Source organism: Equus przewalskii, chromosome 13 (assembly GCF_037783145.1).
Source record: "Equus przewalskii isolate Varuska chromosome 13, EquPr2, whole genome shotgun sequence".
Lineage (NCBI taxonomy): Eukaryota > Metazoa > Chordata > Mammalia > Perissodactyla > Equidae > Equus > Equus przewalskii.
The window spans coordinates 37,555,104-37,569,383 of record NC_091843.1 but is presented as its reverse complement, the minus strand read 5'-3'; the positions used below and the strand labels follow the sequence as shown (position 1 = coordinate 37,569,383).

At 39.3% G+C, this 14,280-nt stretch overlaps 2 protein-coding genes across 52 annotated transcripts in view; one reads left to right on the top strand and one right to left on the bottom strand.

The window, feature by feature from the left end:
- The window catches only part of PKD2L2 (polycystin 2 like 2, transient receptor potential cation channel), a 40,055-nt gene extending 32,186 nt beyond the window's left edge, over positions 1–7,869 (top strand). For both annotated transcript variants that reach the window (XM_008513810.2, XM_070570925.1), the window contains exons 13-15: positions 3,934–4,046; positions 4,489–4,596; positions 7,708–7,869. In XM_008513810.2, the coding sequence (XP_008512032.2) occupies positions 3,934–4,046; positions 4,489–4,585 (210 nt within the window). In that variant the 3' untranslated portion in view covers positions 4,586–4,596; positions 7,708–7,869. The remainder of the gene's footprint in view (positions 1–3,933; positions 4,047–4,488; positions 4,597–7,707) is intronic.
- FAM13B (family with sequence similarity 13 member B) overlaps positions 5,900–14,280 on the bottom strand; it is a 115,436-nt gene continuing 107,055 nt past the window's right edge. For all 50 annotated transcript variants that reach the window (XM_070570913.1, XM_070570890.1, XM_070570906.1 and 47 more), the window contains 4 exons: positions 11,162–11,245; positions 10,913–11,076; positions 10,270–10,371; positions 5,900–8,254 (listed from right to left, as the gene is read on the bottom strand). In XM_070570913.1, coding sequence (XP_070427014.1) covers positions 8,131–8,254; positions 10,270–10,371; positions 10,913–11,076; positions 11,162–11,245 — 474 coding nt within the window. In that variant the 3' untranslated portion in view covers positions 5,900–8,130. The remainder of the gene's footprint in view (positions 8,255–10,269; positions 10,372–10,912; positions 11,077–11,161; positions 11,246–14,280) is intronic.

Sequence of the window (14,280 nt, the reverse complement as noted above, 5' to 3'; positions counted from 1 at the left end):
AGGTTGGGGGTAGATGAAATGGGTGAAGTTGGTCAAAAGGTACAAACTTCAGTTGTAAAATAAGTAAAAGATGGGGATATAATGTACAGCATGGTGACCACAGTTAATAATACTGTATTATATATTTGAAAGTTGCTAAGAGAGTAGATTTTAAAAGTTTTCATCATACATACAAAAATCTGTAAGTGTGTGGTGATGGATGTTAACTAGACTTACTGTGGTGATCATTTCACAATTCATACATATATCAAATCATGACAACACCTGAAAAAAATCACTGAGACTTTTTTGAATTTTTGTGTAACTCTTTATGCAAATAACATTTGAAAAACTGAATGCAATGCATAATTTTTCTATGAAAATAAAATTTATCAAAACTGAGCCCAGAAGAGATTTTAAAAAGCCTAAACAAATCCATTCTGTAGAAGAAATAACATCATCAAGGAGCTACCTCCAACATAAATCATGCCCAGATGGTATTAACAAAGGAATTTGACCAGATTTTTAAGGAACAAATAATTTCAAGCTATTTAAGCTGTTCCAGAGCAAAGAGAAAATGAAAAACTTCCAAATTATTTTTATAAAGTGACTATATAGTGATCCTAAAACCTGGCAAACATTGTACCAAACAAAAGGAAAAAGAAAGTATGACTTACAAATCTTGAAGCAAAAATTCTAAAAATATGAGCAAAAAGAACCTAACAGAAAACAATAATATATCATGATTCAGATAGATTTTATTCTAAGAATGGAAAGATGGTTCAAAATCGGGTAATCAATTAATTAACGTAATTCATTCCATTAACAGATCCAAAGAGGATAATTATATGATCATTTTCCACAGATGCTGGGCATTTGATAAGACTCAACATCCAATGTTGAGGGGAGGGGGAAAACAAAACAAAATAGCAATCAATGGACTTTCTTGATGTGATAAAAACATATTTATCTCACCTCTAAGCAAGCCCCTTACTTAATAGGGAAACACTAGACATGTCAGGGACAAGACAAGGCAGCACTGAAGGGATCAATCAAAACAATTAAGTAAGAGAAAGAGAAGAATTAAAAAGGAAGAGGTAAAAACTACCTCTATTTGAAATATGATTCTCTTAAGTTCTCTAGGTATATAATAAGCTGAAAAATTATCACAAAAAGTAAGAGAATTCAGTAAAGTAGTAGAAGAAAATAGTTTACATAAACACAATCATGTCACTTAAGCAAACATCAAGCAGTTCGTTAAAAATTACAATAGAAGACTCTATTTATAACAGCAACAAAGTAGGAAATGCCCAGAAATTAATAAAAAGTATTTAAAACCAAGATAAGCAAAAATTTAAAACATTCTTTAAAGACACAAAAATATACTTGACAAAACGAGAAGACATACTTACTACCTGTATCAGTCAGGTCCTAGTCAGGAAAACAGAAACCATATTATGTATTTCAAACAGAAAATTTACTCCAGGGAATTGGTTACACAGGTACTGGAAGACAGATAAAGTAGAAACACTGAGGCAACTAATAAATAATAACTGTAAGAAGATGCTACCACTCCCAGAGCTAAGATTACAAAAGGTGGGGTTATCAGAACCTAGCATCTTAGAGAAGGGGCCTGTGGAGCCATTACTAGACCTCGGAGAGCACCCCCCCATCCCACTCCTGCTGCTGCTGCTGCTACTTCTGAGGAAATGTGATGAGTCTGGTTCTGAGAACGCCAAAAGAAGCTGGACCACTGAAGCCTGGAGCCAACCACTGCTGCTGGAGATAACTACCATTTGCAGAAGCAATGCTGATAGAAAAAGACAAGACGACCCTTCTTCCCTTCATCCTCCAATAAGGCAGAACCTAACAAATCCAGTAGCAACAGAGTCTGGGGAATGAGGTTGGGAAAGCCTGAGACCCAGCATCAGACAGCAGAGTATAAGAATAAATTTTGAGTTGAGAGACATTAGCTAAACAGTCGGCCCAGATCACCCTTCATAAAATGTCCATACTTGCATAAAATGTCAATAACTATTTCAAGTTTCCTTCTAATAAGATGGAACTATCTTTTATGTAAATGAAGGCACTCTTATCCTCTCCGCAAAAAGGGAGAAGCAAAGTCCCAACAGTAACTGTATCCATCTCCGGATGATGTTAAGACCTTTTCTACTCAAACCACAATTCGTTAAGAACTTCATGTTTAAACTAAAAAGTTTATTTTTGGACACAGAAGTATTAAGAGGCACCTCCCAGAGAATTCTCTGGATTCCAAATATAGCCCTCTCAGCACCCATTTTGTAGTAGTAACCAATTTCCCCTTGGTAATTGGGATCAATCACCTCAGTCAATTGAGTACCTGCTTCTTTGTCGGCTGGTTCAGCAACCTGAGGAATCCCAAATGGCTAGGTGGTAGTCTCAAATTCTTAAGTCAACTGTTGTGTCCCTTGGTGGAAGCATGCTATCTATGAGGGTTTGTTTCCTTGGACCTTCCCTGCTATGAAGTTCTCCTCAGTTAGGGTCCAGCAGAAAAACAGAAACACACTAGGTAGTTCAAAAAGAGAGGATTTACTACAGAGAATGTGTTTCTCAAGTATTAGAGGACTGTGAAAGCCAATGTGGAACACTAAATTAATCCACAGTAACTGTAGGAGGCAGCCACCACCTAGAGGGAAGAGGCAGGGTGACTAGAACCTAGGAGCTTGGAGGAAATGCCCCCAAAGAGTTGCTGCTCTGCTTAGGAGGAAAGGTACTACTGTCCTAGGAATGTCAAGGAGGGCTTCACAGAAAAAGTGATGGTTGAAATGGGTTTTTTGTAGAATGAATAAAGTCTACCAGTCTATTCAACCCATATAACTAAGGCATCCACATTATAACAGGCCTGGTCATTTAGAAACAGTTGCAGGGCCTACCACTTTTTTACCACCACATTAAAAGTATTAGTAAATATGTCAAAACATAGGTGCCGTAAGGTGGCCAAAATAAAACTAGATGATTAAAAGCCATCCTTTCCTAGTTCAGATGTTAGTTTAAAGACAGACACTGTCCGATACAGTTTCTCTGACCAGAAGAGCACATATTTACCAGGTAAACAGTGTATGAACTTAGGCATCACCATTCTTTCTGAGGAGGGTAGGCAAACCATTATATAGGGATCCACTTTGCTGCCTAGCATGATTGCTGGAGCAGGGCAGTATCACACTGATTTACTGAGTCCTAGAATCTTATCTGGGTGCACTGTCTCCTCTTTCCCTCTTTTTCTAGGGCTGTGCCTATTTTCCATAACTTACAAGGCATTTTTTTTAAAGTTGGGAAAAAGGCATTTGCACACTAAAAGGGAAGTGGGTGGTAGTGAAGACAAAGCACAGGAAAGAACCCTTTAGGATCAGAGAAGGATACAACCACAAGAATTTTCTGGTATGAGGAGTATATTTTTGGGTATGTGGACAGATTGGAGTGCACAAATTGATGCGATAATTATGAAGAAGGGATTGGGATTGTTAGGTAAGACTGCAGGAGTCTGGCTGAGAAGCAGCTGAGAGGGCAAAGGATCCCACAGATGTACTTTGAAGTACATTTGCTTCATTAAAGAACAGAGGTACAGAAAAGAACATTTCAGCTTTGGCCAAGTGAAGAATGGAGAAAATCAGGAAGAAACTCAGGTGGAGATGCGGGGGGGGGAGGAAATGAAACAAGAATAAGCTGATATTTATAATTTTAAAAATCCCCTAACTCTAGTGCTAAACAGTTCTAACACCAAGTCCTCTGAAGTGACTCTGCTGATGCACAGACCTAAAAACCAGGCAGGGCAGAAAGGCAGTGAGGCTCAAAGTCACAGCCCTGGAGAACAGAGACTAGTTTAAGATTCTCAACTCTGTGATGCTTCTGTGCCAAAGACTTGAAATAGAGAAAAATGTAAAGGTTGCAGCCTATGCTTTTCCTCTAACTTGACAGGAGATTCAAAGTGCAGAGCGGATGAAAAAATGGAAAGCAAGGCTTGAGAAAAAGTACTATTCTACAGAAATTCAAGATGACTACCAGCCTGTCACTCAACAAGAATTTCGAGAGTAAGCATTTGTTCTAACCAGGATACTATGGGTTATCATGATATGGGGATTGAGGACATGACTTACACACATTATTTTCCTGAACCCAGAACCTTATTCTGTTGAGGCCACTTTTAAAATTTTTTTATACCCAACTTCAAACAGAAGGCACAAGACTCGATTTGTTTAGATGTAAGGTGAGGGTGAGGCCAATTGCTTTTATCCTTACATCTATAAATAATTGGAACTGTCATTTATACTTGATATGCATAGCAGATACTGTTCTCCACACAGATTTAGAATATTTGATCCATAACTAGCTATACCATGCATGTTTTAGGAGTTTAAAATACTATCTTCCCACTCAACGCGTTTCACAATAGGCATTAACAACCTGCTGTCTCTTTATGCATGAGAGTGTGTTACTGACTCATTCTCTACTTCCTCCTAAATTATCCTCTAGACTCTTTTTATATGCTGTGGAGTTGGAAAAAGAATTACACTACGTCAGTTTAAAACTAAACCGAGTGATGAGAAAGGTTTCAGCTCTACAATATTGAGAGAAGTGGAGGTGAGAATCTGTGATGCAAGCACTGACCATTCCTAACAAAGATTTATTCTTGTATTCAATTATTTCCTAAACTTATCCCCATTTCAAGTACACTTTAAAACCACCTATCATCAGGGTCATGATAATCATCAAATGATTGCCAGGAATTAAGTGCCCCTGAATGAGACCTACTGTACAATCCATGCATATTACCACATGCCTCCAGAGTATACACACATTGATACACACAAAGGATTTTATAACAAGATTTATTATTAAATTCTAGGGATGTGAAGGAAAAGTACAAAACAATGCTGCTTATAGTTCATGAGGCAGGTCTCTAATGAATAGATCAGTAAGTAGATAGAGACACTTTTCTCAATGTTACACAGAGTATACGAACCGTTGGTGCTCTCATCGTGTACCATGTTCTAACTTCCTCTGTCCATAGATAAATTAAGAAATGCTGAGGATTCTGGAAAACCATTATATAAGACCCCAAGTAAAATAATCTCACCTCCATTCTTCCCAATTTGAAGTCTCCCAGAAAAGGCCATAGCGCAGAAGAACAAACTTGTCAACCACCTAGAGAAATTTCACTAATATCTTCAAACTGGAAATTCATCTAGACACTTTCTAAAGTAATACATTTAACGTTTCCCAAAAGTGCTTCCTTGACTACTTTAAAAGCAAAATATATTTTAAAAAATAAAATAAAGGGCAATGTAAGGGTATCAGAGTTACAAGAAGTCAAGTTATGTTTGTAAGTGTAAATGAGGGTGCTGCAAAAGCCCTGTCTGGATAGTTGGAAAGTTTTATATGGCCAGCATTTTGGAAACTGGAAGGAAATTCTGTTAACTTTTTTTTGGTTACATAAGCCCTCCTAGAAGAGCCAAATGTCCTCTTAGCCCAAGCAACATCATTTGACCATAGTAATCAACTTCCACACTGGTGCTCAAAGTCTCTGGATTTTAAAACTCGAATAAAGGAATTTTTAAATCTACCCACCTTCCTCAAGCCAAGCTCTTCTCTTAGAGACTGCACTTCAAGTTTTCTGAATGGGATAACTCACCACAAGAAAAAATGCCGACTATTCCCTCTGCATCTCCTCCCTAGATTTCCACAGGGAATCAACAACATGGCCTCTCCTTGTCTTACCAGTTCCCAGAGCTGTAGCCAGCCAAGTAGTCTGGTAAACTTGTTGTCCCCCTACAAGGTCCCTGGTTGGGGTACTTCAAAAAAGCCTAAGAACGTTAAGGCAAGGGAACACTTGAGGTCTCTTTTTTAACATCTAGTGAAAAAAACAAAAAACATTTACAATGACTTAGAACATTAAAGTTCTTTTATTACAAAAGTCTATACAATGAAGTGCCAGACACAGCAATGCAATTATACCGGTGGTCGTATATATCTATATATTATTTGTATATAGATATACAGTTTTTACTTGTACCAAAGTAAAACTATCACAAACTGCCTAATTCTACCACCTACTGCTCAACTATGACACACAATACTGTCACATAGCGTTAAGTGCTGCCATGCCACTTTACCTATTCTACTTGCAACCAAACATTAACAGTGAATATAACCAACATCATGAAGCAGCCGTTAATTCTAAAATGAAACCAGTCAGGCCACTGACTTATAAAAATATGGTACTCATATAGATTTAGCATTATAAAGAAGGAATATATTATTTAAAACATTTAAATAGTGCATATGGACATTTTTGCATGTGGTATATAAAATAAAACATTCATATAAAATAATATACAGTGCACATTAAATTAGATGTTTGGATAGACTCCTGTCTGGAGACTGAAAGAAATTAATTAAATGTACACTGCATGATGGATTCAAATCAAAGTGATACACCTTTTGGTGTTTTCAATTTCACTTTTCTAGGTACACATTATGAACTTAGCTGTATAAAAGGAAACCACAAGAAAAGGGGTGGATTTAGTGCTTTATTCCCCAACTACATGTTCACTACCAACGAATATTCCCTCCCCTCAAAAAAGGCATTGCACACACAGGTGAAATGTGAAGTACTAGAAATGCTACTTATTACCAAGCTACTTCATGTGCTTACTATGTTATAGTGCCAGAAGTCTGAGGTTCATGCTTACCTCACCTTATTAAAGGATGTTGCAAAAATCCATTTTTGTATGGAACAAATTGTTAATATTAGCTAGTTAAGAAAACCATGCATGAGTCACTGCATGCAAAACATGGGCACAGTCAAAGTGAGACACTTATCCATCCAAAAAAGCACCAGGAAAAAAGTTTAACACTTAGATCAAGCCTGACCGGATTATGCTGTTATATTGTTAGCATAAACAAAGTCACCATTCTATGAAAATGATTAGCAGAATACCAGGAGAGTACCTTAAGAAAAGCCATGCAAAGCCAAGAAAAAAAGATGTTTATATGTATATGACAAGGGGCATACCACTATACATATTGTAACCAACTGCTTTAAATAGCATGTGAGCAAAAGGTGGTCCCTTTAGAGGATGTTTTCTTAATGGATTTTGCTGATTAAAAGTAAAAAAGAGAAATGATGCAACCCCCCCAACGGTACATGTAAAAATGCAGTGGTATAGCCCTTGTTAAGAACAGATTTACTTCAGGCATAATGATTCTTTTGCCAGTTTAGGCCCATTTGACTGAACACACAAATCTGAGCACCATCAGAGTTCCTACATACTGACATGGCTATTTTCTCACATTATCTGGAGGTGGGTAGGGGGGAAAAAATGCAGGATCTAATCCAGACAAATCACATCATCACCAGCTGATAAACACTAACTGAGGAAACAAACAGTAACTTAAGTCCCATAGGCAGCATGAGAAATGATTCAGTTCTGTGTGTGATGTGCGGTGTGTGTTTTCACTATACTAATAAGCAAGGTCACTTTTTGGTCTACCCTCTGATATCTTCATCCAGGAGCTGTGTGACCACTGAATTGCAAAATTTTGCTAACATACTACCTGCGAGAAAGTGTCACTTTGGGAATTAAACAGAAATGTGTTCCACAGTAGGACATGAAATTTCAGTTGATTTTGGTTTTCTAGGAAAACATTTGCATATGTGCATATTTATAGGCTTTTCTTTCAAATTTTCAGTCATTCTGTAAGAAAAAGGCAACCGAAGAATTCAATGTGAAGATTTTCCTCTCAATTTTCTTCAATAATGAAAAAATAATAATAATAAAGTTGATAATAACAAAAAGCTTGGATTTCCAAAGTTCTTGAAGTTGAAAGGATAAAACACTAGTCTTTTGCTAACAGGATGTATCTGTAGTACAAAACAATGAAGAAAACTGGATGTTTGTTAAAGGTGGAGAGGACAGTCTGTGGTTAATATGAAACATCATGCTCCCTAGAGAGGGTCTACTTACCCTCCCATCACATCTCTAGTGGCACCACAACCAGGTACAAAATGAGACTCTCTGAGTGCCTGACAAAATGAACTCAAGTACCAGCCAAGTACACGATGATAGCTTCAGAGAATACAACTGATTTTATGATGTTTTCAAGGAGCATATTTTATATTGATTTTGAAGAATCTTGTTTGCTGATAAGAACTTCAAGCAGTCTAAGTTTGGCTTTAATTTTCTTGTATTCCCTGTACTCCTCAAGCACTGGAACACGATCCTCTTTCTGGGCATTCCTAGGGTAGAAAATAAAATCTATAATATTCTAGAGATCATCTGGAAAATAAAGTCCCAGAAGTTGTCCTAATGTGAGACACAATGTTACCAAATATAAGTTCAAATAAAAAATTGTGCTGTAAGAAAAAAGATTATTGGACTAATTCCCCTCATGTCCAAGGAACATTTCTAAAATACTTTTTGATGCATTTCTCTACTGACAGATTAAATGATGCTATACTTATTATCAATGATCATTGTAGATAACCAGAGGTAACCAAATCTTTTAATAAGACATGCCTCGATAGCCTCTGTCAGGTCTGTGAGTGTAAGTGCTGGAGGGCTACACTGAGTCATTTCGTACATTTACTTAACTGCGGCTTCGGTGAACTGAGATGTAAAAGTAAAACATCATCTTACCCATAGCAAGCAAGTAGTTTTCCCACTTTATATTAATGACACAATGCAATTCAATCACTAGGTAAAGCATCAAACCATCCTAAGTATGATTGTAAACAAAGTTTTCTTCCAATAAGACAAAGAATTAGAAGGTACTTGGAAAATGCATTCCTACATTTGAGATTTTTTTAACCATTTCTTCCAACCTATACAGAAGACTCTCAAAGTAAACACATTCAGGAATTCTTAATATAGCTATTGGCTTGGTAAGACCGCCCAGTTACATGGAAAAACTTTTCTGAGGCCTGAGATAACCCTCATTTCTGGCCACCATCTGAATTAGAATCTATTTTTCTTACTTTTAAAAGAGGCTCACTGGGTCAACTGTGCATTACCCAGTTAGATAAAGGCATATTGTATTCAGGAGCCACATGACTGCCACACCGTTACACACCTTGGAAATGAGCAGCCTGGAAGGACTCAACATGCAGCCTAAGCAGCAGCGCTCTCAAACTAGTTGAGGATACCACTCATGTTACAGGACCCTTTCTAAAAGGAGAAATATCTCGTTTCACAAACACTTCCAAAAGGGTGAGGATGGAGAATTAAAAAACGAAGAATAACTGCCACTCAACCAAGCCTCCCTAGGACAACTTTGAAATATTTTATCAAATGTTTACTCCAGTTCTGACTTTTTCTGGTCATTAATAGCAGAGCTTCAAAGTATAAACAGGTGTTTTTCACTTTTATTTTCAATGCTAACATACTTATATGTGCAATTTATTTCTATTCCTATACAGTCATGTGTCAATTAACAATGGGCTACATTCTGAGAAATGCGTTGTTAGGCGATTTCATCATCATGCGAACACCATAGAGTGTACTGAAGGGGAACAAAATTTGCGACCCCAAAATGTGTCTCTTTAACATGAGGGTTATTTTTGACTATTTTTAAAAAACAAAAGACTCAGAAAATCTTGTTACCTCCTCCTTAAAAAGAATTCAGGTTAAAAAAACCTGTCTCAGGAAGTGAGCTATCACCTTAGCATAACATGACTAGGTGGCAGACAGGGAGGAACACAGAAAAGCCTGTTCGTTGGGCTCCCCTCTGTGTTCTTCTGTTTCTGTGTGGCCAAGCAAACACCTGATTTCCAAATGTTTACTCCTTTCCACCTACCTGTGAATTGCCTACCTTCCCTTTGAAGTCCCTGACTCTCCCCACCCCCAGTATCTTTTGTCTTTAGCTCAACATGGTATTTAAGGTGAGGGTTTCGGCCATTTTGGCGAGTTACTCAGTTTTCCTGGGTTTCTCCCATGCATATATGTTATTAAACTTTTGTTTTTCTCCTGTTAATCTGTCTCATATCAGTCTAATTCTTAGATCAGCCAGAAGAACCTAGAAAGGTAGAGGAAAATTTCTTCCTTCCCTACCATATTTACATAAACCTAGATGGCATAGCCTATTACACACCTAGGCTATATGATACTAATTTTATGGGACCACAGTCATATATGCAGTCCATCACTGACCAAAACATCATTATGCAGCGCATGACTGTATATTCCTTTATTTTAACATATGGGCACTTGTGAATTTAACGAGAAAGAGAAGTCAATTTTGTGATGCTCAACAAACCTTCCATTTTGTTGATAAAATGCTTCTTCAAATTCCCGTAATGTTTTACGTAGTTTCTTTTTTTCAGCTCTGGCTTTCCAAAGTTGTTCCAGTAATTCAGGCCTAAAATTGAGACGGGAAGAAATCATTATTGAAGGGGTACTCTTGATTCACTATGTTCTTAACAGTGGTTAGAACCTTGGCTGCAAACTAAAATGAGCTGGGAGCTTTTAGAACATACCAATGCCTAAGCTCCACCCCAGAGCAACTAAATCAGAATAGCTGCAGCTAGGGCTCTGCATCAGTACTTTAAAAATTAAATCCTTAGGTGATCCCAAAGTGAAGCTAGGGCTGAGAACCACAGCCATACACCCTATCAGGTAAAGAAGCTGACAGAGAACAAACAAACAACTCTCATCTGGTTCCTGCACTTTTTTATGTAGCAAATGTAGGATTTTAGTTTTTTAAATTTTTAAAACATAATAATGGTTAATATAGAAAAATGTAAATGACAACATGTATTTGTAAATCACATTTTGTAAAAAGGACGATCTCTTGAGCACTGTATTAATTCCCTCTAAATGCTCAATTATTTAAAACTGAATTTCTTGGCATGTATATTTTATTACACAAATAGGCTAAACTCACAAACCAGCATACATACATAGAAGCTGCTCGAGTACTTGACAACCGGAGATCCAGAGCCAGTTTTTCTTGATTTTCTTCAACATCAGATTCTGAGTTTTCCAATGAAGTCTGTGCCTGTACAGCAGTTCTCAAGATATCAGTTAACTCAGGGGACAGACTGACACCATCTTCTTCTTCTTCCTAAAAACATACCAAACAGGCCTTCACTGTTAGAAACTTTTTTCTTTAGGAAAGAGATCAGCAAATGATTTCTCTTAAAGATTACCTTGATTTCTTCAAAAAAATGTGCAGTTTCTCCTTCTATGATTGGCTGTAACATCTGACCCCTTCGCTTGGTGGACGGAGATCCCTGTAACATCAACATACAAATGATTTACATTTTAAGGTTTTAAAGCGTTCAATGAAGCTTCACTTCACCATGGAACAGATACTAAACTTTATTTTCAAAATCCTAACCATATGCTTTTAATTTTTTTAGGAATTCCATCGCTATTTTATTTTTGCTTGTATTTTCTTGTTACGTATGTATAAGAGTGATAAATGATAACTTGTACCTAGGTAATTCTAAAAGAGTTTATTGAATAAATATTCTAAAAATTCTAAAAGATAAGAAAGCATTATATATAATTAATTGGGAGCATTGTTCTCGTTAACAATAGCTGTCAACTCTTTTGGTCTGAGGACCCCTTTATAATCCTTTTTAAAAAACGGAGCTTTGGGGACCAGCCCCATGGCCAAGTGGTTAAGTTCACATGCTCTGCTGTGGTGGCCCAGGGTTTCGCCAGTTCGAATCCTGGGAGCTGACATGGCACCACTCATCAGGCCATACTGAGGCAGCATCCCACATGCCACAACTAGAAGGACCCACAACTAAGAATACACAACTATGTACCGGGGGCCTTTGAGGAGAAAAAGGAAAAATAAAATAAAATCTTTAAAAAAAAAAAACAAGAAGATCCAAGATGGCGGCGTGAGTAGTCTTCTTTGACTCTCCCCCTTCGAATCTACAACTAATTGGACATTCATTGCTTAACAAAGGATATCCATATAGCATGTCAGGACACCTGAGAGACCCACGCTGCTATACATCAGAAGGCAGACGGACTTCCCTCCGGGAGGAGGTGGAGATAGGTGAAAACTCTCTGACTCCGACCCCCGAACAGCCTAGTACCTGCAAGTGGCGTTCTTCCAGCGGATGCCCCCAGAACATCGCCACACACCAAGGGCAGGAGGGAGCGCACACCAGAGGAGCAACGGTGGAAACAGGTGACCAGAGCCCTACCTAAGCCCCCGGCAATTACACCTAAGCCCAGAGGGAAGATCCAGAGTTACACACTGGAGGTGGCGGGGAAAACCCCTACCTGCCATTAGCGGAGAGGCCCCTCCCAGCATCCACAACGCCAGGAGGCTCCCGGAGAGAACCCCAAACAGGGCGGCGGCCTGCCAGCTGCCGCCACCAGCCCCAGTGACCGGGCTTTCACCTGGGTGGGGCTCGGGGCTACCGGAGATCTCCTGGGAGAGGACTGGGGCTGGGTGGAGCTCCAGCAGCCGGCTCCGCGGCCCGAAGGGGAAACTCCAGAGTTCCGTCCGGGCAGCAGGCAAAGTCTCTACCTGCCATTAGCAGAGAGGCCCCTCCCAGCATCCACAACGCCAGGAGGGTCCCAAAGAGGAGAATCCCAGGCAGGGCAGCAGCCGGCCAGCTGCCACTGATCTCAACATCTCTGGCTATCCCTCAGACAGGGCAAGGGGCTCCCCAAAATCCTAGGGGAGGGGATTGGGGCTGGATGGAGTTCCAGCGACCTGGCTCCGTGGCCCAGGGGGAAACTCTACAGTCTCATAGCAGCCTCAGCGATAGCCTCTGCACAGCACTAGTAGAGAGCACCCACCTGGCAACTACAAGGCTGGAAGACCCTGGGACAAAAGTAGCATAGCTAGGTGAGCTAACCACAGACTGCAGAAGATGCCCATAGCTCTGCTGTGACCCATAGTGGACAAGTGAGATTTTGTGGGTGCCGACAGTGACAGAGCTGCAAATATAAGTGATCCTGCCCCTTGCCACTGGGAAAGCCCATAACACCGCTGCAGACCCTAAGGAGGGGGCACGTCTAGGTGGTCTGCAATAGTAGGCACCAGCAGCCTGAAGCCTGCTTGTGATGGCCACCACAGCTGAAGAGGGAACCCACAGGACCACTGTGACTGTGAGGAGGGGCCCAGGCCCGGTTAGCAACAGCTGATAGGGTTCCTGGTTGGTGCAGTATAAACAGCTGTTCCCCCACCACACCAGTAGAAACAAGTGGAAGCAGTAACTAAACTCCATCTCTATGCAGAGGCACAAATCTACACCATCAAGCAATATGAAAAAATATATTAAATCTCCAGAACAGAAGGAAAATGACAAATACACAGAAAACAATCCCAAAGACAATGAAATATATAACCTAAATGATGATGACTTCAAAACAGCCATCATTAAAAAACTCAATGAGTTAAAAGAGAATTCAGATAGACAACTCAACGAGTTCAGGAGCTATGTCACAAAAGAGTTCGATACTATAAAGAACAACCAAACAGAAATACTGGAAATGAAGAACACAAGAGAGGAAATTAAGAAGAATCTAGACGCACTGAACAGTAGGGCCGATAATATGGAGGAAAGAATTAGCAATTTTGAAGATAGGAATATAGAAACGCTGCAAGGAGAGGAGGAGAGAGAACTAAGACTAAAAAGAAATGAAGAAACTCTCCGAGAATTATCTGACGCAATTAGGAGATGCAACATAAGGATTATAGGTATACCAGAGGGAGAAGAGAGGGAGAAGGGGGCAGAAAGCCAATTCAAAGAAATAATGGCTGAGAACTTCCCAAACCTGGGGGAGAGATGGAACTTCATGTGACAGAAGCCAATAGATCTCCAAACTTTACCAATGCAAGAAGACCAACCCTGAGGCATACAGTAGTGAAGCTAGCAAAAGATAACGACAAGGAGAGAATACTAAGGGCAGCCAGGCAGAAGAAATTAACCTACAAAGGAACCCCCATCAGGCTATCAGCAGATTTCTCAGCAGAAACTTTACAGGCTAGAAGAGAGTGGAATGATATATTGAAAAATCTGAAGGACAAAAACCTGCAGCCAAGAATTCTCTACCCAGCGAAAATATCCTTCAAATATGATGGAGAAATAAAAACTTTCCCAGATAAACAAAAATTAAGGGAATTCATTGCCACAAAACCTCCTCTTCAAGAAATGCTCAGGAAAACCCTCATTCCTGAAAAATCAAAAAAAGGAAAGGGGCTACAAAACCAAGAGCGAAGGAGATAAATAGAAGGACAACAACAGAGAGTAGGAGCTCTCCATCAGAAGAGACTAAACCATGGGACGAGAAA